Source organism: Gobius niger (genome assembly GCF_951799975.1).
Source record: "Gobius niger genome assembly, chromosome: 22".
In the NCBI taxonomy this organism is placed as follows: Eukaryota; Metazoa; Chordata; class Actinopteri; order Gobiiformes; family Gobiidae; genus Gobius; species Gobius niger.
In genome coordinates this window covers 11,332,430-11,356,793 of record NC_136873.1, presented here as the reverse complement: position 1 = coordinate 11,356,793, position 24,364 = coordinate 11,332,430, and the positions used below count along the sequence as shown (strand labels likewise).

The window sequence follows — 24,364 nt, the reverse complement described above, 5'->3', positions numbered from 1 at the left end:
ACAGGCTAACACACAGGCTAACACACAAGCTAACACACAGGCTAACACAAGGCTAACACGCTAACACACAAGCTAACACAAGGCTAACACACATGCTAGCACACATGCTAACACATACGCTAACACACATGCTAACACACATGCTAACACACATGCTACCACACAAGCTAACACACATGCTAACACACATGCTAACACATACGCTAACATACACATGCTAACACACATGCTAGCACACATGCTAACACATACGCTAACACACATGCTAGCACACATGCTACCACACAAGCTAACACACATGCTAACACACATGCTAACACATACGCTAACATACACACGCTAACACACACGCTAACACACATGCTAACACACATGCTAACACACATGCTAACACACATGCTACCACACAAGCTAACACACATGCTAACACATACGCTAACATACACACGCTAACACACATGCTAGCACACATGCTAACACATACGCTAATATACACATGCTAACACACACGCTAGCACACATGCTAACACATACGCTAACACACACGCCAACACACACGCTAACATGCTATCACAAAGGCTAACACACAAGCTAGCACACAGGCTAGCGCACACACACACTAGCATCCACGCTAGCACACAGGCTAACATGCTGTGTCCTGGTTTCGTCATGTTTTCACCCTGGTTTCGTTGTGTCTTGGTTTTGTTGTTTTCACCCTGGTTTCGTCGCTGTATGTTTGTCAGGACGATGGAGGTCCAGCGCGGGGACGTTCCTCCGTTACCGATGCAGAGCAATGAGACCCAGCTGTGCTTCGTGTGTGAGTTCCACTCCGGGGCCGGACCCCCCCGCTTTCAGGACGGGGGGGGGGGCCCGGGCGAACCTGTGACCGTGGTCCTGCCGGCGCAGTGCAGCGTCTACCAGCTCCGCCTCCGCCTCTGCATGAAGGTAAAGAGACTGACACTATAAAGAGGTTACTCTGTGAAGGTAAAGAGACTGACACTATACAGGAGTTACACATATGCTAACACACATGCTAACACACACGCTAACACACACTTAAACACACAGGCTAACATGCTAACACACATGCTAACACGCTAACATACAGGCTAACACACAGGCTAACATGCTAGCACACAAGCTAACACGCTAACACACATGCTAACACACACGCTAACACACAAGCTAACACACATGCTAACACACACGCTAACACACAAGCTAACACACACGCTAACACACACGCTAACACACAAGCTAACACACGTGCTAACACACAAGCTAACACACATGCTAACACACACGCTATCACACACGCTAACACACAAGCTAACACACATGCTAACACACATGCTAACACACACGCTAACACACCTGCTAACACACATGCTAACACACAAGCTAACACACATGCTAACACACAGGCTAACACACAGGCTAACACACAGGCTAACACAAGGCTAACACACATGCCAACACACAAGCTAACACTCAAGCTAACACACAAGCTAACACACAAGCTAACACACAAGCTAACACACATGCTAACACACACGCTAACACACTTGCTAACACACATGCTAACACAAGCTAACACACAAGCTAACACACACGCTAACACACATGCTAACACACATGCTAACACACACGCTAACACACATGCTAACACACACGCTAACACACATGCTAACACACACGCTAACACACAAGCTAACACACACGCTAACACAAGCTAACACACAAGCTAACACACACACGTTAACACACATGCTAACACACAAGCTAACACACATGCTAACACTCAAGCTAACACACAAGCTAACACACATGCTAACACATTCTAACACACGCTAACACACAAGCTAACACACATGCTAACACACAGGCTAACACACATGCTAACACACAGGCTAACACACAAGCTAACACACAAGCTAACACACACGCTAACACACAAGCTAACACACATGCTAACACACATGCTAACACACAAGCTAACACACACGCTAACACACAAGCTAACACACATGCTAACACACAAGCTAACACACATGCTAACACACATGCTAACACACATGCTAACACACAAGCTAACACACAAGCTAACACACAAGCTAACACACACGCTAACACACAAGCTAACACACAAGCTAACACACATGCTAACACACACGCTAACACAGAAGCTAACACACAAGCTAACACACAAGCTAACACACATGCTAACACACACGCTAACACAGAAGCTAACACACATGCTAACACACATGCTAACACAAGCTAACACACAAGCTAACACACACGCTAACACACATGCTAACACACATACTAACACACAAGCTAACACACATGCTAACACAGACGCTAACACACAAGCTAACACACAAGCTAACACACATGCTAACACACACGCTAACACAGAAGCTAACACACATGCTAACACACCCGGAGCTTTCCGATCAGATGGAGCTTTACGTGTCTGTGGTTCCAGGCCCAGGAGCTGGACGTTCACAAAGACCCGCTCTCCATCCTGGACCCGGAGAAGACCACCCTGCTGTACCTGCGGGACCACGCCTGGTTCGAGGCCTACGACGACTGTCAGGTGGTCCGGACGCTGCACATCCCCTGGACACGGGACGGGGCGGGCAGGATGAGCGCCAGGATCCTGGTCTCTCAGGTAACTACATCCTGGTCTCTCAGGGAACAACATCCTGGTCTCTGAGGGAGCAACATCCTGGTCTCTGAGGGAACAACATCCTGGTCTCTGAGGGAACAACATCCTGGTCTCTGAGGGAACAACATCCTGGTCTCTGAGGGAACAACATCCTGGTCTCTCAGGTAACAACATCCTGGTCTCTGAGGTAACAACATCCTGGTCTCTCAGAGAACAACATCCTGGTCTCTAAGGTAACTACATCCTGGTCTCTGAGGTAACAACATCCTGGTCTCTGAGGGAACAACATCCTGGTCTCTGAGGGAACAACATCCTGGTCTCTGAGGGAACAACATCCTGGTCTCTAAGGTAACTACATCCTGGTCTCTGAGGGAACAACATCCTGGTCTCTGAGGGAACAACATCCTGGTCTCTGAGGGAACAACATCCTGGTCTCTGAGGGAACAACATCCTGGTCTCTGAGGGAACATCATCCTGGTCTCTGAGGTAGCAACATCCTGGTCTCTGAGGTAGCAACATCCTGGTCTCTGAGGGAACAACATCCTGGTCTCTGAGGGAACAACATCCTGGTTCTTTGGGGCTGTGTGTTTGTCTATGATCCTGATGATCCTGATGTTCCTGATGTTCCTGATGTTCCTGATGATCCTGATGATCCTGATGATCCTGATGTTCCTGATGTTCCTGATGTTCCTGATGTTCCTGATGTTCCTGATGACCCTGACCCTGGTGCTTCTGACCGTCTGGTTCCAGGTGACGTGCGAGGACTCGGACGAGCGGCAGCAGCAGCAGGAGCTCCTCACGTACCTGATCGGACACGACCTGGAGAAGGAGGCGCGGGACCGTCTGGACGAGCTGACCTTCACCAGGAGGAAACTGTCGGCCCCGCGACGCCAAGAGCTGCGGCGCCGGGACCCCTTCCTGTACGCCACCGAGCCCTGGGTCAGCCACGCCCCCCTGCCCGCGGAGCTGCACGAGCTCCTGAAGAGGCAGCTCCACGTCACCATGCACTACATGAGCAAGAAGAGCTTCAGCATCAAGGTGGACTACAGTGCCACGCCCAACGTCCTGCTACAGGTGAGAGAAGCTCCTCCACAACGTCCTGCTACAGGTGAGAGAAGCTCCTCCACAACGTCCTGCTACAGGTGAGGAACTACAGCGCCACGCCCAACGTCCTGCTACAGGTGAGGAACTACAGCGCCACGCCCAACGTCCTGCTACAGGTGAGGAACTACAGCACCAGGCCCAACGTCCTGCTACAGGTGAGGAACTACAGCGCCACGCCCAACGTCCTGCTACAGGTGAGGAACTACAGCGCCACGCCCAACGTCCTGCTACAGGTGAGGAACTACAGCACCACGCCCAACGTCCTGCTACAGGTGAGAGAAGCTCCTCCACAACGTCCTGCTACAGGTGAGAGAAGCTCCTCCACAACGTCCTGCTACAGGTGAGGAACTACAGCGCCACGCCCAACGTCCTGCTACAGGTGAGGAACTACAGCGCCACGCCCAACGTCCTGCTACAGGTGAGAGAAGCTCCTCCACAACGTCCTGCTACAGGTGAGGAACTACAGCGCCACAACGTCCTGTTACAGGTGAGAGAAGCTCCTCCACAACGTCCTGCTACAGGTGAGAGAAGCTCCTCCACAACGTCCTGCTACAGGTGAGAGAAGCTCCTCCACAACGTCCTGCTACAGGTGAGAGAAGCTCCTCCACAACGTCCTGCTACAGGTGAGGAACTACAGCGCCACAACGTCCTGCTACAGGTGAGGAACTACAGCGCCACGCCCAACGTCCTGCTACAGGTGAGAGAAGCTCCTCCACAACGTCCTGCTACAGGTGAGGAACTACAGCGCCACGCCCAACGTCCTGCTACAGGTGAGAGAAGCTCCTCCACAACGTCCTGCTACAGGTGAGAGACGCTCCTCCACAACGTCCTGCTACAGGTGAGGAACTACAGCGCCACGCCCAACGTCCTGCTACAGGTGAGGAACTACAGCGCCAGGCCCAACGTCCTGCTACAGGTGAGAGAAGCTCCTCCACAACGTCCTGCTACAGGTGAGGAACTACAGCACCAGGCCCAACGTCCTGCTACAGGTGAGGAACTACAGCGCCACAACGTCCTGCTACAGGTGAGAGAAGCTCCTCCACAACGTCCTGCTACAGGTGAGAGAAGCTCCTCCACAACGTCCTGCTACAGGTGAGGAACTACAGCGCCACGCCCAACGTCCTGCTACAGGTGAGGAACTACAGCGCCACAACGTCCTGCTACAGGTGAGGAACTACAGCACCACAACGTCCTGCTACAGGTGAGGAACTACAGCGCCACAACGTCCTGCTACAGGTGAGGAACTACAGCGCCAGGCCCAACGTCCTGCTACAGGTGAGAGAAGCTCCTCCACAACGTCCTGCTACAGGTGAGAGAAGCTCCTCCACAACGTCCTGCTACAGGTGAGGAACTACAGCACCAGGCCCAACGTCCTGCTACAGGTGAGGAACTACAGCACCAGGCCCAACGTCCTGCTACAGGTGAGAGAAGCTCCTCCACAACGTCCTGCTACAGGTGAGAGAAGCTCCTCCACAACGTCCTGCTACAGGTGAGGAAAGAAACGTGCGGAAAAAACACAATAAATATGTGGAAGAAATGTGGGAGAAATTATGAAAAATATTAGAAAAGTTTGTAAAAAAGTGTTTTGGGGAAAAGTAAAAATAAAAAAAATCCAAGTGCCTTTTCTCCAGTTCGGCTTTACCCAAACCCAAAAGCTTCTGACGCTCACAGCGTGGCACCTCATTTGAAAGCTAAGACCTCCAGAGCTGACCTCCGCCTCTCCCTCACGAAGGTCTGCAGCCGCGTCCTGGACGACCAGGGCGTGTGGTTCGACCGGGCGGACGCTCTGGTGCTGAAGGTGTCCGGGCGGGAGGAGTTCCTGACGGGCGACGAGCGCCTCAGCGACTTCCTGTGGGTCCGTCACCTGATGAAGACTCACGGCGAGCTGCACCTGTCCGTGCTGCCCTTCTCCTGCCTGCCCGACGACGCCGTGGGCTTCGTGGACTGGCCGCCCGTGGACGGCTTCAGCGGCCAGTTCAGCTCGCACCAGGACCTGCGCCTGGACCGCAAGGAGCTGGACGACATCTTCATGATCTCGCTGTGGGACTGCGACAGGAAGCTGCGCGTCAAGCTGCTGGGCTTCGACGTGCCCAGGCTGCCCGAGAAGTGCCCGCCCTCCGTGTACGTGGAGGCGGCGCTCCTGCACGGCAGCAAGGTGTGCAGCGCCGTGAGCTCCGCCCCCCGGCCCTTCACAGAGGAGGTGAGTCACGCAGACACGCCCACGGTGACTCAGACACGCCCACGGTCACTCAGACCCGCCCACGGTCACTCAGACCCGCCCACCGGTCACTCAGACCCGCCCACCAGTCACTCAGAGCCGATACTCTTTCCGATACTCTTTCCGATGCCGATACTCTTTCCTATGCCGATACTCTTTCCGATACCGACACTCTTTCCGATACCGACACTCTTTCCGATGCCGATACTCTTTCCGATACCGACACTCTTTCCGATGCCGATACTCTTTCTGATGCCGATACTCTTTCCGATACCGATACTCTTTCCGATGCCGATACTCTTTCCGAAACTCTTTCCGATGCCGATACTCTTTCCGATACTCTTTCCAATGCCGATACTCTTTCCGATGCCGATACTCTTTCCGATACCGACTCTCTTTCCGATACCGACACTCTTTCCGATACCGATACTCTTTCCGATACCGATACTCTTTCCGATACTCTTTCCGATACCGATACTCTTTCCGATACCGATTCTCTTTCCGATGCCGATACTCTTTCCGATACCAAAACCTTAACGATACTCTTTCCGATACCGATACTCTTTCCGATACCGATTCTCTTTCCGATACGATACTCTTTCCGATACCAAAACCTTAACGATACTCTTTCCGATACCGATACTCTTTCCGATACCGATTCTCTTTCCGATACGATACTCTTTCCGATACCTGAACGATTCTCTTTCCGATGCCGATACTCTTTCCGATACCGACACTCTTTCCGATACGATACTCTTTCCGATACCGATACTCTTTCCGATACCGATACTCTTTACGATACTCTTTCAGATACCGATACTCTTTCCGATACTCTTTCCGATACGATACTCTTTCCGATACCGATACTCTTTCCGATACCGATACTCTTCCCGATACTCTTTCCGATACCGATACTCTTCCCGATACTCTTTCCGATACCGATACTCTTTCCGATACTCTTTCCGATACCGATACTCTTCCCGATACTCTTTCCGATACTCTTTCCGATACCGACACTCTTTCCGATACTCTTTCCGATACGATACTCTTTCCGATACTCTTTCCGATACCGATACTCTTTCCGATACCGATTCTCTTTCCGATGCCGATACTCTTTCCGATACCGAAACCTTAACGATACTCTTTCCGATACCTGAACGATACTCTTTCCGATACCGATACTACAATATTTGGCCAGAACCAGACGATATGCACATTCACAATATTCATTTTTTTCCCCCGCCCACCGGTCAGACTCAGACCCGCCCATTCTATTCCCTGATTGTTTACTCCCTGATTGTTTATTCCCTGATTGTTTACTCCCTGATGGTTTACTCCCTGATGGTTTACTCCCTGATGGTTTATTCCCTGATTGTTTATTCCCTGATTGTTTATTCCCTGATTGTTTACTCCCTGATTGTTTACTCCCTGATTGTTTACTCCCTGATTGTTTACTCCCTGATTGTTTACTCCCTGATTGTTTACTCCCTGATTGTTTACTCCCTGATTGTTTACTCCCTGATGGTTTACTCCCTGATGGTTTACTCCCTGATTGTGATTGTTTACTCCCTGATTGTTTACTCCCTGATTGTTTACTCCCTGATTGTTTACTCCCTGATGGTTTACTCCCTGATTGTTTACTCCCTGATTGTTTACTCCCTGATTGTTTACTCCCTGATTGTTTACTCCCTGATGGTTTACTCCCTGATTGTGATTGTTTACTCCCTGATTGTTTACTCCCTGATTGTTTACTCCCTGATTGTTTACTCCCTGATTGTTTACTCCCTGATTGTTTACTCCCTGATGGTTCCCTTCAGGTGCTGTGGAACGAGTGGCTGGAGTTCGACGTGCTGCTGAGCGACCTCCCGCGCGGAGTCAAGCTCGGATTCACCGTAAACTCGGCGGGAAACGAAGCCCCGCCCACGCGGCAGGACGCCAAGAACCAGTCGGTGAAAGAGGCGAAGACGGCGGCCATTAAAGAAGCCACGGCGGCGAGACGGGGGAGCGGCGGGAAAACGCTGGAACAGCCCAAAGGAAACGGGAAAATGCTTTACTTCGTCAACCTGCTGCTGATCGACCACAGGCGAGGCTGTGATACTCTTTCCGATACCGATACTCTTTCCGATACTGATATCTGAACGATATCCTTTCCGATACCGATACTCTTTCCGATACCGATACTCTTTCCGATAACGATACTCTTTACGATACCGATATCTGGCCGATATTTTTTCTGATACCGATACTCTTTCCGATACCGATACCGATACTCTTTCCGATACTGATATCTGAACGATATTCTTTCCGATACTGATACTCTTTCCGATACCGATACTCTTTCCGATACCGATACTCTTTCCGATACCGATAACGATACTCTTTACGATACCGATATCTGGCCGATATTTTTTCCGATACCGATACTCTTTCCGATACCGATACCGATACCGATACTCTTTCCGATACTGATATCTGAACGATATTCTTTCCGATACCGATACTCTTTACGATACCGATATCTGACCGATATGTTTTCCGATACCGATACCTGAACGATGCTCTTTCCGATACCGATACCTGAACGATATTCTTTCCGATACGATATTCTTCTCGATACCGATACTCTTTCCGATACCGATAGTCTTTCCGATACCGATACCGATACTCTTTCCGATACGATACTCTTTCCGATACCTGAACGATACACTTTCCGATACCGATACGAGAATGTGTGGACGATCTGCACATTCACAATATTGGGTTCATTTACAGAGACAAAGAATGAGGAGAAAAGTGGGAGAAATTGGGTAAAAATAATTGGGGAAGAAATGGAGGGAAATAAAAAAAAATATTTGTAATGAAAAAAAAAAAATTGTAAAAATGAGAGGAAAATTTGGGGCATGAATGAGAAAAAAAAATATATATATATAATAATAATGTAATAATTAGAATAACTGTGAAACCTGTGAAATAAAAAACATCACTTCCTTTAAAGCCCATATGACAGGTTTTAATTCGGCCGATATTAGATATTACAGTATCGGCTTTCGGCTGATATCGGCCAATGGAAATGCAGATATTTCGTGTGTTGAAAAGAACCTCCCCACACTCTGCAGGCTTCAGCTTAGCTTTGTTTTTTTCAAAATTAACTAAATTAATCTTAGTTTTTAGTCGACTCAATTTTCCTGCAAACAAGTCAAAAAAGTGATAACAGGATGATAAAGATCAGTTTTGCGGGTCTTAGCTTTAGATTTGGATAAAGCTGAAGTGTATAAAAAGTCCAGGGTTGTAACTCTTCTGTTCCCGCAGGTCGGTGCTGTGCCAGGGGCCGCACACGCTGCACATGTGGGCGTGTCCCGCCCAGAGCGGCGAGGAGGCCGTGACCTTTCAGGCCGACAAACTGTCGTCCGCCACAAACCCCGACATCGAGACGTCCGTGGCCATCAGCGTCATGCTGGACCGATACTGCTGCCCCGTGGTGCTGCCCAACGCCACCCAGGCCCAACCCAACGCCACGGAGGCCCAGCCAACCCAGGCCCAGCCCACCGAGGCCACCGAGGCGCAGCCCACTGAGGCGCAGCCCACCGAGGCGCAGCCCACTGAGGCGCAGCCCACCGAGGTCCAGCCCACCGAGGCGCAGCCCACCCAGGCCCAGCCCACCCAGGCCCAGCCCAACGCCGCTGCCGTACCCTCAGACGCCACCGCGACCCTGCCCATTGGGACACACCCAGAGGAGGTCAGTAACAAAGTACATTTATTAGTTTTTAGGGATCTGTGCTGGTTTTTATTTTTTTTAATTTTATTTAGCCTTTATTTAACCAGGTTAGTCCCATTGAGATCTTAGATCTCTTTTACAAGAGAGACCTGGCCAAGATGGGCAGCAACACTTGGTTGCTTGGTGGAAGGGTGCTGGTGCACCCTTCCACCCTTCCATCCTTCCTTCCACCCTTCCACCCTTCCTTCCACCCTTCCACCCTTCCACCCTTCCTTCCACCCTTCCATCCTTCCTTCCACCCTTCCACCCTTCCTTCCACCCTTCCTTCCACCCTTCTCCACCCTTCCACCCTTCCACCCTTCCATCCTTCCATCCTTCCTTCCACCCTTCCACCCTTCCACCCTTCCATCCTTCCTTCCACCCTTCCACCCTTCCACCCTTCCATCCTTCCTTCCACCCTTCCATCCTTCCTTCCACCCTTCCATCCACCCTTCCACCCTTCCTTCCACCCTTCCACCCTTCCATCCACCCTTCCACCCTTCCTTCCACCCTTCCACCCTTCCTTCCACCCTTCCATCCTTCCATCCATCCTTCCATCCTTCCTTCCACCCATCCATCCAACCATCCATGCTTCCTTCCATCCACCCTTCCTTCGATCCAACCATCCATCCATCCAACCGTCCATCCATCCATCCATCCATCCAACCATCCATCCAACCTTCCATGCTTCCTTCCTTCCTTCCACCCTTCCTTCCACCCTTCCTTCCACCCTTCCATCCTTCCTTCCACCCTTCCATCCATCCACCCATCCATCATTCTTCTGTTTCTTGTCTTTTCCAGAGCTCCGGTCCGGCCGCACCTCCCGCCTCCCATCAGGCCCCCCCTGACCCCCCCGGCCCCCCCGGCGCCCCGCCCCTGCGCCCCCCGTCCGTCCGTGCGGGGCTGGGTAAGTTCCGCGAGGACAGCGTTCTCTACGGCTCGAACCTGCCCGAGTTCCTGCGCCGCGTGCCCTGGATGGACCGGCGGGCCGTGGAGGACGTGCACTGGCTCCTGGAGAACTGGGGGGCCCCGGAGAGCCTGGACCTGGCCGTGGCCCTGGAGCTGCTCAGTCTGGACTTCATCGACCACAAAGTGAGACGCCTCGCCGTGAGGAGGCTGGACTGTCTGAGCAACGACGAGGTGCTCAAGTACCTGCTGCAGCTGGTGCAGGTCAGACCTTAGCATCAGCTTTGGAAACTCTCTGGGAACCGGTGTAGCGATTTAAACTACCCCCCATTCACCTCACCCCCCGGTACTTTGAAATTGATTTCAGACTACCGGGGGTTAGGGCTAAGGTAAGGTTAGCTTTAGTTCGTAAACTCCACTATCCTCAAGGCTAGGGCTAAGGTAAGGTTAGCTTTAGCTCGTAAACTCCACTGTCCTTAAGGTTAGGGCTAAGGTAAGGTTAGCTTTAGTTCGTAAACTCCACAATCCTTAAGGTTAGGGCTAAGGTAAGGTTAGCTTTAGCTCGTAAACTCCACTATCCTTAAGATTAGGGCTAAGGTAAGGTTAGCTTTAGCTCGTAAACTCCACTATCCTTAAGGTTAGGGCTAAGGTAAGGTTAGCTTTAGTTCGTAAACTCCACTATCCTTAAGGTTAGGGCTAAGGTAAGGTTAGCTTTAGTTCGTAAACTCTACAATCCTTAAGTTTAGGGCTACGGTAAGGTTAGCTTTAGCTCGTAAACTCCACTATCCTTAAGGTTAGGGCTAAGGTAAGGTTAGCTTTAGCTCGTAAACTCTACTATCCTTAAGTTTAGTGCTAAGGTAAGGTTAGCTTTAGTTCGTAAACTCCACTATCCTTAAGTTTAGGGCTAAGGTAAGGTTAGCTTTAGTTCGTAAACTCCACTATCCTTAAGGTTAGGGCTAAGGTAAGGTTAGCTTTAGTTCGTAAACTCCACTATCCTTAAGTTTAGGGCTAAGGTAAGGTTAGCTTTAGTTCGTAAACTCCACTATCCTTAAGTTTAGGGCTAAGGTAAGGTTAGCTTTAGCTCGTAAACTCCACTATCCTTAAGGTTAGGGCTAAGGTAAGGTTAGCTTTAGTTCGTAAACTCCACTATCCTTAAGTTTAGGGCTAAGGTAAGGTTAGCTTTAGTTCGTAAACTCCACTATCCTTAAGTTTAGGGCTAAGGTAAGGTTAGCTTTAGCTCGTAAACTCCACTATCCTTAAGGTTAGGGCTGAGGTAAGGTTAGCTTTAGCTCGTAAACTCCACTATCCTTAAGGTTAGGGCTAAGGTAAGGTTAGCTTTAGCTCGTAAACTCCACTATCCTTAAGTTTAGAGCTAAGGTAAGGTTAGCTTTAGTTCGTAAACTCCACTATCCTTAAGGTTAGGGCTAAGGTAAGGTTAGCTTTAGTTCGTAAACTCCACTATCCTTAAGGTTAGGGCTAAGGTAAGGTTAGCTTTAGTTCGTAAACTCCACTATCCTTAAGTTTAGGGCTAAGGTAAGGTTAGCTTTAGCTCGTAAACTCCACTATCCTTAAGTTTAGAGCTAAGGTAAGGTTAGCTTTAGTTCGTAAACTCCACTATCCTTAAGGTTAGGGCTAAGGTAAGGTTAGCTTTAGTTCGTAAACTCCACTATCCTTAAGGTTAGGGCTAAGGTAAGGTTAGCTTTAGTTCGTAAACTCCACTATCCTTAAGTTTAGGGCTAAGGTAAGGTTAGCTTTAGTTCGTAAACTCCACTATCCTTAAGGTTAGGGCTAAGGTAAGGTTAGCTTTAGTTCGTAAACTCCACTATCCTTAAGTTTAGGGCTAAGGTAAGGTTAGCTTTAGCTCGTAAACTCCACTATCCTTAAGTTAGGGCTAAGGTAAGGTTAGCTTTAGTTCGTAAACTCCACTATCCTTAAGTTTAGGGATAAGGTAAGGTTAGCTTTAGCTCGTAAACTCCAGTATCCTTAAGTTTAGGGCTAAGGTAAGGTTAGCTTTAGCTCGTAAACTCCACTATCCTTAAGTTTAGGACCCTAATGTACATGTTGTTTCCTCAGACCCTGAAGGTGGAGCCGTACCACGACAGCTTCCTGGCGCGGTTCCTGATCCGCAGAGCTCTGAGGGTGAGTCTCTGAAGTCTCTCTGACCTTTTTTGCTTCAGACTAAACCTGATCCTTCTGCCGTCTTTGTGCCGCCCCCATGCCCAGAGCAAACGGATCGGGCACTTCTTCTTCTGGTACGTGCGCAGCGAGGTGCTGGGCTGCCTGTTCTTCCGCCAGCGCATGGCCGTGCTCCTGGAGGCGTACCTGCTGGGCTGCGGACACGGCATGCTGGACACGCTCCGGCAGCAGGTTCGCCTCGTTTTGTTTCTTCTTTTTCTGTTTGATGTAGGAGCTTTAAAAGTACCATTGAACTCAGGTTTGGGCCTAGTCCCAGGTTTGGGCCTGGTCCAGTCGTAGTTCAGACCTTTCCGTCTCTTCAGGTCCAGGCGGTGGAGGCTCTGCAGAACGTGGCCATCGACATCAAGCAGCTGTTCCAAAAGAGGGACGTGGATCCAACAGGTGAGCAGTGTGGGAGGGGCGTCTGACACAGGTGAGCAGTGTGGGAGGGGCGTCTGACACAGGTGAGCAGTGTGGGAGGGGCGTCTGACACAGGTGAGCAGTGTGGGAGGGGCCTCAGACACAGGTGAGCAGTGTGGGAGGGGCGTCTGACACAGGTGAGCAGTGTGGGAGGGGCCTCAGACACAGGTGAACAGTGTAGGAGGGGCGTCTGACACAGGTGAGCAGTGTAGGAGGGGCGTCTGACACAGGTGAGCAGTGTGGGAGGGAAGTTTCAAATGAATGTATCTAAAGTCTTGGGTTTAGATTAGGGTTCAGGGTTAGGGGCCTGGGTAATACATTCTGTCCTCACTAAGATTGAAGTGCAAGTGTGTGTGTGTGTGTGTGTGTTTGTGGAAGGGCATCTGTGTTAACCCTGTGTGTGTCTCAGCTCACCTGCGGCTCCGGGAGCTCCTGCACAGCAGTAACCTGCCGCCCGAGTTCGTGCTGCCCTTCGACCCTCGCACCAAAGTCGGAAACGTCATCGTGAGTTTCATTTAAAAACTGTACGAACTATTCATGACCTCTTCATCTATTCATGAACTGTTTCCTGTCGCTCAGTAACTGTTTCCTGTGTGTGATGTATCTCCGTGGTCCAGCCCTGAAGAAGCCCTGTGGTCCAAAAACGTTTTAATAACAAAGCTCTGGTGTTTCAGCTGGAGAAATGTAAACTCATGGCGTCGAAGAAGAAGCCGCTGTGGCTGGAGTTCTGCCCCGCCCCCTGCCCCACCTCCACCACTCCGGTCGGGGTCATCTTCAAACACGGGGACGACCTGCGCCAGGACATGCTCGTCATCCAGGTCCGTCAGACGCCCTTCCTGATGTTCCCCTTCCTGATGTTTCCCTTCCTGATGTTTCCCTTCCTGATGTTTCCCTTCCTGATGTTTCCCTTCCTGATGTTCCCCTTCCTTATGGTTCCCTTCCTGATGTTTCCCTTCCTGATGTTTCCCTTCCTGATGGTTCCCTTCATGATGTTTCCCTTCCTGATGTTCCTGATGTTCCTGATGTTCCTGATGTTCCTGATGTTTCCCTTCCTGATGTTCCTGATGTTCCTGATGTTTCTGCTCCTCAGACCTTCGTCCTCATGGACTCCATCTGGCAGGACAAGTCTCTGGACCTGAACCTGATCCCGTACGGCTGCATCGCCACCGGACACAACATCGGTGAGACATGTACTTCCTGTCTGTCTGTAGCTACTTCCTGTCTGTCTGTAGCTGCTTCCTGTCTGTCTGTAACGGCTTCCTGTCTGTCTGTAACTGCTTCCTGTCTGTCTGTAACTGCTTCCTGTCTGTCTGTAGCTACTTCCTGTCTGTCTGTAACGGCTTCCTGTCTGTCTGTAACTGCTTCCTGTCTGTCTGTAGCTGCTTCCTGTCTGTCTGTAGCTGCTTCCTGTCTGTCTGTAACTGCTTCCTGTCTGTCTGTAGCTACTTCCTGTCTGTCTGTAACGGCTTCCTGTCTGTCTGTAACTGCTTCCTGTCTGTCTGTAACTGCTCCCTGTCTGTCTGTAGCTGCTTCCTGTCTGTCTGTAACTGCTTCCTGTCTGTCTGTAACTGCTCCCTGTCTGTCTGTAGCTGCTTCCTGTCTGTCTGTAACTGCTTCCTGTCTGTCTGTAACTGCTTCCTGTCTGTCTGTAGCTGTTTCCTCCAATCCACTTTATTTATATAGCACATTTTATAAACAAGTGTTTCCAAAGTGCTGCGCTCAGTAACTGTTTCCTGTCGCTCAGTAACTGTTTCCTGTCGCTCAGTAACTGTTTCCTGTCGGTCAGTAACTGCTTCCTGTCGCTCAGTAACTGTTTCCTGTCGCTCATTAACTGTTTCCTGTTGCTCAGTAACTGTTTCCTGTTGCTCAGTAACTGTTTCCTGTCACTCAGTAACTATTTCCTGTCGCTCAGTAACTGTTTCCTGTCGCTCAGTAACTGTTTCCTGTTGGTCTGTAACTGCTTCCTGTCGCTCAGTAACTGCTTCCTGTTGCTCAGTAACTGTTTCCTGTCGCTCAGTAACTGTTTCCTGTTGCTCAGTAACTGCTTGCTGTTGCTCAGTAACTGTTTCCTGTCGCTCAGTAACTGTTTCCTGTTGCTCAGTAACTGTTTCCTGTCGCTCAGTAACTGTTTCCTGTTGCTCAGTAACTGCTTCCTGTCGCTCAGTAACTGTTTCCTGTCGCTCAGTAACTGTTTCCTGTCACTCAGTAACTGTTTCCTGTCGCTCAGTAACTGTTTCCTGTCTCTCAGTAACTGTTTCCTGTCGCCCAGTAACTGTTTCCTGTCGCTCAGTAACTGTTTCCTGTCGCTCAGTAACTGTTTCCTGTCGCTCAGTAACTGCTTCCTGTTGGTCTGTAACTGTTTCCTGTCGCTCAGTAACTGCTTCCTGTTGGTCAGTAACTGTTTCCTGTCACTCAGTAACTGTTTCCTGTCGCTCAGTAACTGCTTCCTGTTGGTCAGTAACTGTTTCCTGTCGCTCAGTAACTGTTTCCTGTCGCTCAGTAACTGTTTCCTGTCGCTCAGTAACTGTTTCCTGTTGCTAAGTAACTGTTTCCTGTCGCTCAGTAACTGTTTCCTGTCGCTCAGTAACTGTTTCCTGTTGCTAAGTAACTGTTTCCTGTCGCTCAGTAACTGTTTCCTGTCGCTCAGTAACTGTTTCCTGTCGCTCAGTAACTGTTTCCTGTCGCTCAGTAACTGTTTCCTGTCGCTCAGTAACTGCTTCCTGTCGCTCAGTAACTTTTTCCTGTCGCTCAGTAACTGTTTCCTGTCGCTCAGTAACTGTTTCCTGTCGCTCAGTAACTGCTTCCTGTCGCTCAGTAACTTTTTCCTGTCGCTCAGTAACTGTTTCCTGTCGCTCAGTAACTGCTTCCTGTCGCTCAGTAACTGTTTCCTGTCGCTCAGTAGCTGTTTCCTGTTGGTCTGTAGCTGTTTCCTGTTGGTCTGTAACTGTTTCCTGTCGCTCAGTAACTGCTTCCTGTTGGTCTGTAACTGTTTCTTGTTGGTCAGTAACTGTTTCCTGTCGCTCAGTAACTGTTTCCTGTTGCTCAGTAACTGCTTCCTGTTGGTCTTTAACTGTTTCCTGTCGCTCAGTAACTGTTTCCTGTCGCTCAGTAACTGTTTCCTGTCGCTCAGTAACTACTTCCTGTTGCTCAGTAGCTGCTTCCTGTCGCTCAGTAACTGTTTCCTGTTGGTCTGTAACTGTTTCCTGTCGCTCAGTAACTGCTTCCTGTTGGTCTTTAACTGTTTCCTGTCGCTCAGTAACTGTTTCCTGTCGCTCAGTAACTGTTTCCTGTCGCTCAGTAACTACTTCCTGTTGCTCAGTAGCTGCTTCCTGTCGCTCAGTAACTGTTTCCTGTCGCTCAGTAACTGTTCCTGTCGCTCAGTAACTGTTTCCTGTCGCTCAGTAACTGTTCCTGTCGCTCAGTAACTGTTCCTGTCGCTCAGTAACTGTTTCCTGTCGCCCAGTAACTGTTTCCTGTCGCTCAGTAACTGCTTCCTGTTGCTCAGTAACTGTTTCCTGTCGCTCAGTAACTGTTTCCTGTCGCTCAGTAACTGTTTCCTGTCGCTCAGTAACTGCTTCCTGTCGCTCAGTAACTGTTTCCTGTCGCTCAGTAACTACTTCCTGTTGCTCAGTAGCTGCTTCCTGTCGCTCAGTAACTGTTTCCTGTCGCTCAGTAACTGTTCCTGTCGCTCAGTAACTGTTTCCTGTCGCTCAGTAACTGTTCCTGTCGCTCAGTAACTGCTTCCTGTCGCTCAGTAACTGCTTCCTGTCGCTCAGTAACTGCTTCCTGTCGCTCAGTAACTGTTTCCTGTCGCTCAGTAACTGCTTCCTGTTGCTCAGTAACTGCTTCCTGTCGCTCAGTAACTGCTTCCTGTCGCTCAGTAACTGCTTCCTGTTGCTCAGTAACTGTTTCCTGTTGGTCTGTAACTGTTTCCTGTCACTCAGTAACTGTTTCCTGTCGCTCAGTAACTGTTTCCTGTCACTCAGTAACTGTTTCCTGTCGCTCAGTAACTGTTTCCTGTCGCTCAGTAACTGTTTCCTGTCGCTCAGTAACTGTTTTCTGTCGCTCAGTAACTGTTTCCTGTCACTCAGTAACTGTTTCCTGTCGCTCAGTAACTGTTTCCTGTCGGTCAGTAACTGTTTCCTGTCGGTCAGTAACTGTTTCCTGTCTCTCAGTAACTGTTTCCTGTCGCTCAGTAACTGTTTCCTGTCGCTCAGTAACTGTTTCCTGTCGCTCAGTAACTGCTTCCTGTTGGTGTGTAACTGCTTCCTTTCACTCAGTAACTGTTTCCTGTCGCTCAGTAACTGTTTCCTGTCGCTCAGTAACTGTTTCCTGTCGCTCAGTAACTGTTTCCTGTCGCTCAGTAACTGTTTCCTGTCGCTCAGTAACTGCTTCCTGTTGCTCAGTAACTGTTTCCTGTCGCTCAGTATTTCCTGTCGCTCAGTAACTGCTTCCTGTTGGTCAGTAACTGTTTCCTGTCGCTCAGGAACTGTTTCCTGTCGCTCAGTAACTGTTTCCTGTCGCTCAGTAACTGTTTCCTGTCACTCAGTATCTGTTTCCTGTCGCTCAGTAACTGTTTCCTGTCGCTCAGTAACTGCTTCCTGTCGCTCAGTAACTGCTTCCTGTCGCTCAGTAACTGCTTCCTGTCGCTCAGTAACTGCTTCCTGTTGCTCAGTAACTGTTTCCTGTCGCTCAGTAACTGTTTCCTGTCGCTCAGTAACTGTTTCCTGTCGCTCAGTAACTGCTTCCTGTCGCTCAGTAACTACTTCCTGTTGCAGGGATGATTGAGGCGGTGCGAGACGCCGTGACAATCGCGGCGATACAGAAAAGTCGTGGCGGCAGCGCTGGAGCCTTTAAGAACGACGCGCTGTTCGACTGGCTCAAGTCCAAGTGCCCCCTGCAGGAGATCGTGAGTAATGATGGTTTCCCCACTGAAAACATGTACAACAGGGTCCACTTTGGGGGAAAAAAGGAGAAGTTCAGTCGTTTTAAATGAGAGACAATGCCTTTGATGCTTGAGTCCTGCGTTTATAACCTCTTAACTCCCACCTGAACGGATCCCATTTTCTCCAGTTTGGCTTTACCCCAATCGAAAAAATTCTTGGGAAAAAAGCACCAAAAATGTGAGAAAAATTCAACAAAAATGTGACAAAAATTCAATAAAAATGTGACAAAAATTCAACAAAAATGTGACAAAAATTCAATAAAAATGTGACAAAAATTCAACAAAAATGTGACAAAAACTTAACAAAAATGTGACAAAAATTCAACAAAAATGTGACAAAAACTTAACAAAAATGTGACAAAAATTCAACAAAAATGTGACAAAAATTCAACAAAAATGTGACAAAAATTCAACAAAAATGTGACAAAAATTTAATAAAAATGTGACAAAAATTCAATAAAAATGTGACAAAATTCAATAAAAATGTGACAAAAATTCAATAAAAATGTGACAAAAATGTGACAAAAATTCAACAAAAATGTGACAAAAATTCAATAAAAATGTGACAAAAATTCAACAAAAATGTGACAAAAACTCAACAATAAATTCCAAAAATTCAACAAAAATGTGACAAAAATTCAACAAAAAAATGACAAAAACTCAACATAAATGTGACAAAAATTCAACAAAAATGTGACAAAAATTCAATAAAAATGTGACAAAAATTCAATAAAAATGTGACAAAAATTCAATAAAAATGTGACAAAAAAAATTACAATAATTCAACAAAAATGTGACAAAAATTCAACAAAAAAATTACAAAAATTCAATAAAAATCTGACAAAAATTCAATAAAAATGTCACAAAAATTCAATAAAAATGTGACAAAAATTCAACTAAAATGTGACAAAAACTCAACAAAAAAATGACAAAAATTCAACTAAAATGTGACAAAAATGTGACAAATTTTTTTAAAAAAATTGACAAAAAATTGACAAAAATGTGACTAAAACTCAACAAAAATGTGACAAAAATGAAACAAAAAATTGACAAAAATGTGACAAAAATGAAACAAAAAAACAAAAAGCAAAAAAAAAACATACAAAAGGTAACACAACACCGCAACAACATGAGGATACAGGTCAGTTTTGTGGGTCTTAGCTTTCAAATGAGGTGTTACACAGCCAAAAGAGGACAGAATGCATTTGGTTTAGGCGGGTGGTCAGAGGTTAAGTGTGGTCAGACACAGTTCCGTCACATTTAGGTCCATTTTCCTCCCTTTTCAGACCCACGAGAGGCTCAGAGGTTTGAGATCAGCTGTTTGACTGAGGGGTTTCCTTGTTTTTCTGCAGCATTTCCAGACGGTGGAGACGTTCGTGAAGTCGTGCGCCGGTTACTGCGTGGCCACGTACGTCCTGGGCATCGGGGACCGCCACAACGACAACATCATGATCACGGACAAAGGTAGAGTCAGTTTGTGGTCTTTCTTTGGACATGACGTCGTGAATAAAGCGCTGCTCTCGTAGGAAACCTGTTCCACATCGACTTCGGCCACATCCTGGGGAACTGGAAGCGCGTCCTGGGCGTGAGCCGCGAGCGCGTGCCCTTCGTGCTCACGCCGGACTTCCTCTACATCATGGGCCGCGTCAAGCACCGCAACAGCCTGTACTTCGACCACTTCCAGGTGCGCCAGGTGCCCTCCCACACGTGTTAAAGGTGCATTGTGGAAAGTAAAGGGCAGCACGGAGCACGGCGGAGCTCGAAGGTCCCGGGTTCCATTCCCACCTGGACAATGTTCTCCCCGTGTGTGCGTGCATTTCCTCTGGTGCCCCCTTACTACTAAAACATGTACAATAGACCTGTGTGAATGAGAGTGTTCATTAACATTTGTATTTATTTTTTTTAATACATAATGCACCTTTAATGATTTTTGGCTATTTATGCTTTTTATTGATTTCTAATTGACTGCAGAATTCTTCCACAGTCAATTATTGGTTTTCATGTTCTTTATTATTATTCCTCTTCCATCTTTTTCCCGATTTTCTAGAGCTTTCAGCACCTTCATGCTTTGTGCAATTTATTCAAGTTATGCATCAAAATGTTCCTCATGTTGAGGAGAAGGTGCTGTTACTTTTGGGACTTCTGCAACTTACGGTTTTTCTGCAATCGGCCAAAATGTCGGAGATTTTTCCCATTGACTTATAATGGGGCTGCCGCAAATCCATGCTTTTCTGCACTTTTTTCTGCATTTTCTGCCATTTCTGCACTTTGTGCAGGTTCAGCTTCTGCAACTTGTGGGTTTTGAGAAAAAATTGTCCTTCTGCAGTTTTACAGTTTTTTTATACGAGAGTTTGAAATGTTTGCATTAGTGTGTATGGGGGAATCCAGCCAATGGGGAAACTCCGCCTTTCAGCCGTTTGTGCTTCTGCCAATCAAGCACTGAGGCCATTTCAACAGTTTGACCAGTTTATGGAATATACAAGTTTATGCAACTTGAGAGTTTATGCCATTTAGGATTTATGCATTTTACCAGTTTATGCAAATTTGATTATGCAATTTGAACAGTTTATGCAATTTCTGCATTCGCTTCCCACATTTCCACAGTCAATCGCAATGGCGCAGCCATTGCATTTTATTTCATTTTATCATTTAATTTTGGTGTTTTATTATTATTTATTTATTTTTGTACATGATTTTATTTCATGTGTTATTTTTTCTGGGCTATTTTTTATTTTATTTTTTTCAGTTTTTTTTATATCCCTGTTATTATTATTATTTTATTATTTAAAATTGAATTTCAAAAATATTTTTAAATATTTGTTGCTGTTTTTATTTTTTATTTTATCATTTTATTTTGGTGTTTTATTATTATTTATTGTTTTTTTCCCAAACATTTTGCTGCTGTTCTCCCCTTGTTTTACCTCCGCTCTCTGCCGCCCCCTGCAGGACATCTGTTCTCCCCTTGTTTAACCTCTGCTCTCTGCCGCCCCCTGCAGGACATCTGTTCTTCCCTTGTTTAACCTCTGTCCTCTGCCGCCCCCTGCAGGACCTCTGTTCTCCCCTTGTTTAACTTCCGCTCTCTGCCGCCCCCTGTCACATCTGTTCTTCCCTTGTTTAACTTCCGCCCTCTGCCGCCCCCTGCAGGACATCTGCATGCAGGCCTACCTCTCTCTGCGCTCCCAGTCGCACCTGCTCATCACGCTCTTCTCCATCATGCTGCTGACGGGCATGAGGGAGCTGAGCTCGGCCGAGGACATGAGGTTCCTCCGCGAGGTCCTCCAGGAGGGCAAGAGCGAGGAGCAGGCGAGGGCGCACTTCCTGGAGCAGGTCAACGTGTGCGTGAAGCAGGGCTGGCAGGTGCAGACCAACTGGTGGATCCACATCCTCATGGGCATCAAGTGACGTCTGGATCAACATGGGCATCAAGTAACGTCTGTGTCCACGTCCTCATTAAGTAACATCTGGACATCATGGGCATCAACATCAGAGAAATAACGTTCTTTTATAACGTTCTCAACATACTGTATGAAGCTCTTTTCCACCTTCATTGGACTCAAAGGGACCGGTCACCCATGAGGGAAGTGTCTCGCCCAAGGACACGACGACAGCACCTTCAGGAGACGGCATTTTCGGTCATTTTTAGTCAAATTTTTGTCATATTTTTTTTTTCATTTTTTTAATCATTTTTTTGTCATTTTTTTGTCATTTTTTTGTCATTTTTTTGTCATTTTTTTGTCATTTTTTTGTCATTTTTTTGTCGTTTTTTTGTCGTTTTTTGGTCATTTTTAGTCATTTTTTTGTCGTTTTTTTTGTCATTTTTGTCATTTTTTTGTCATTTTTTGGTCATTTTTTGGTCATTTTTTTGTCATTTTTTTGTCATTTTTTTGTCGTTTTTTTGTCATTTTTTTGTCATTTTTTTGTCATTTTTTTGTCGTTTTTTGGTCAAATTTTTATCACATTTTGTCGTTTTTTTTGTCATTTTTTTGTCATTTTTTTATCACATTTTGTCGTTTTTTGGGTCATTTTTTGTCAAATTTTTATCACATTTTGTCATATTTTTTGTCATTTTTTGTCAAATTTTTGTCATATTTTTTAGTCATTTTTTAGTCAAATTTTTATCACATTTTGTCGGTTTTTTTGTAATTTTTTGTCATTTTTTTGTCGATTTTTTGTCATTTTTTTGTCGATTTGTTGTCATTTTTTGTAATTTTTTTTGTAATTTTTTGTTATTTTTTGTCATATTTTTTGTCATTTTTTTGTCATTTTTTTGTCATTTTTAGTCAAATTTTTGTCATATTTTTTAGTCATTTTTTAGTCAAATTTTTATCACATTTTGTCATTTTTTCAGGAGCCGGGACTCGAACCCCTGACCTTCCGTTCGTGAGGCTTTTGAGTCGCTCGTGCAGCAGAGGGCGACACAGAGTCACCACAGGGGTTAAAGAGCGGTCCTAAAACTGACCCCTGGGGAACTCCCTAAGACAGAACAGGCTGTGACGTCATCTGCAAACCCAAAGCCAATGACTTCCAGACGTTAGAGTGAAGTAAACACAAGATAAAAGAGCAAAAAAGAAACATCCTGTGAATAAATGTGGATCACGGACATGATGTGAGGAAGAACGTGCAGCGACTTCTCTGTCATGTTATGTTTATTTAATAATGTCATGTCATTTTTTGTCAAATTTTTTATCACATTTTGTCTTTTTTTTTTGTAATTTTTTGTAATTTTTGGCAATTTCTTGTGACATTTTTGTGACATTTTTGACACATTTTCATCCTTGTTTTCGTCTCGGTTTTGTTGCTATTTTCACACCTTTTTTCCAGAAGCTTTTGGATTGGGGTAAAGCTGGAGAAAATGTGCTCGGTTCAGGTGGGGGTTAAGGGGTTAATAATAATAATAAAAAAGATAATAATAGAAGATAATAAAAAATAATTAAAACAATTCAAATTGTCCTTGTTTTTCTGGTTCAAAGCTCAGTAAATCATGAATTAGAAACAGTCTGGAGGCGCAGACCGTCCGGACGAGTGAAAGGAGGCTTTAAAGGGTCGAGATGCAAGTTGGCCATTTTATACTCACTACTGCCACCCCAGGTCATACGTGTAACCAGGGACGTGCACAGATACTTGCCTGGCTCTGCCATATTCTTCCCTGTTCATTCCATGCAGGGAGTCAGTCTGGTCACGGAGCAATTGGAGCAGTTTGAAGGGGCGGGGCCTAACGCGCACAGATTGTCAGTGAAATAAACCAATTAGCGATTAGCGGACGTGACGACAGCTGTGTCCAATTAAACAAATATGAAGTGAATATAAACTCACGCGGAGAACGCGAGGCAAAATCCTTGACTACTTCATCCAATGATTAGTTTTGGCTGATGTTAATGTGGCACTAGGTGTTTTACTTGTTTAGATTAAAATAGTTGCCCTCCATTAAAAACTCTTTAAGTTCATTTAACTAAGTTTAGATGCTGTTTATAATTGTTTGCTTTTTGCAATGTGTAAGGTTTTACTGTGTTTTATGTGACATGCAATACTTGAGTACACCAGCAGAGGGCGCTTGGTGCGTTTCGTATCAGTAGCTGGCGCTGTAGAAGAAGTCCTGCCAGTCCGTGATATGAGAGAAACAGAGGCAGCTCCGGAGTAATTACTGTTGTACATGTTTTGCAGGTAAGCTGGTTGGAAAAGCGCACACATAAACAGTAGTAGAGTCTCTCCTGCACCTGTTAGATTACGTTTTGTTTAGTTAGGAAGTGTTTTGTAAACTTTATTTTGTTTAAGACGAGTACCAGACCAAGTTAGCATTTCTAAGATGGCGGACGTTGGTCCAACGGTTACCGCAGTGACCAAGCAAAATACCATTTAGTACAGTATGAGGTTATGTTCGCGAAATAGGTACTCAGATGTGCGTACTAGTACTGTGCTAGGGGCAACTTGTGTGGTAGGGATTGCCAGGTTAACATTGTTTGTGTTTTGTTGCTACAATAAGCACATCAGTTATGTGCACGGCTAAGCTACTAGTGCACGTGTGCTAAGGCAGCAAAATGGAGTCACACAGTAGGTCAAGTTTCAAGTAATAATATGGTACAGTAGAACGGTAATGACAAAAGATAAAGACATGATTAAAAGGTAATTCATACATGATTGAAAGGTGGTTAAAAACAGTTAAAAAAGGTT

General features: G+C 46.7%; 1 protein-coding gene across 1 annotated transcript; it reads left to right on the top strand.

The window, feature by feature from the left end:
* Positions 1–814: 814 nt before the first annotated feature.
* On the top strand, positions 815–21,601 carry LOC306981209 (phosphatidylinositol 4,5-bisphosphate 3-kinase catalytic subunit gamma isoform). Its single transcript, XM_079580772.1, has 17 exons — positions 815–945; positions 2,492–2,677; positions 3,425–3,748; positions 5,511–5,978; positions 7,814–8,079; positions 9,306–9,732; positions 10,552–10,920; positions 12,730–12,795; positions 12,880–13,023; positions 13,155–13,233; positions 13,661–13,755; positions 13,926–14,069; positions 14,342–14,432; positions 18,030–18,160; positions 19,549–19,660; positions 19,723–19,880; positions 21,341–21,601. The coding sequence occupies exons 1-17, from the start codon at positions 940–942 to the stop codon at positions 21,596–21,598; spliced, it is 3,324 nt and encodes a 1,107-aa protein (XP_079436898.1). The 5' UTR covers positions 815–939; the 3' UTR covers positions 21,599–21,601.
* The last annotated feature ends 2,763 nt before the right edge of the window (positions 21,602–24,364 follow it).

Coding starts and splice junctions, on each gene's coding strand:
- LOC306981209 (XM_079580772.1), top strand. Junction 3,749..5,510: donor CGCCCAACGTCCTGCTACAG/GTGAGAGAAGCT, acceptor TCCCTCACGAAG/GTCTGCAGCCGCGTCCTGGA. Junction 13,234..13,660: donor GAGGGACGTGGATCCAACAG/GTGAGCAGTGTG, acceptor TGTGTGTCTCAG/CTCACCTGCGGCTCCGGGAG.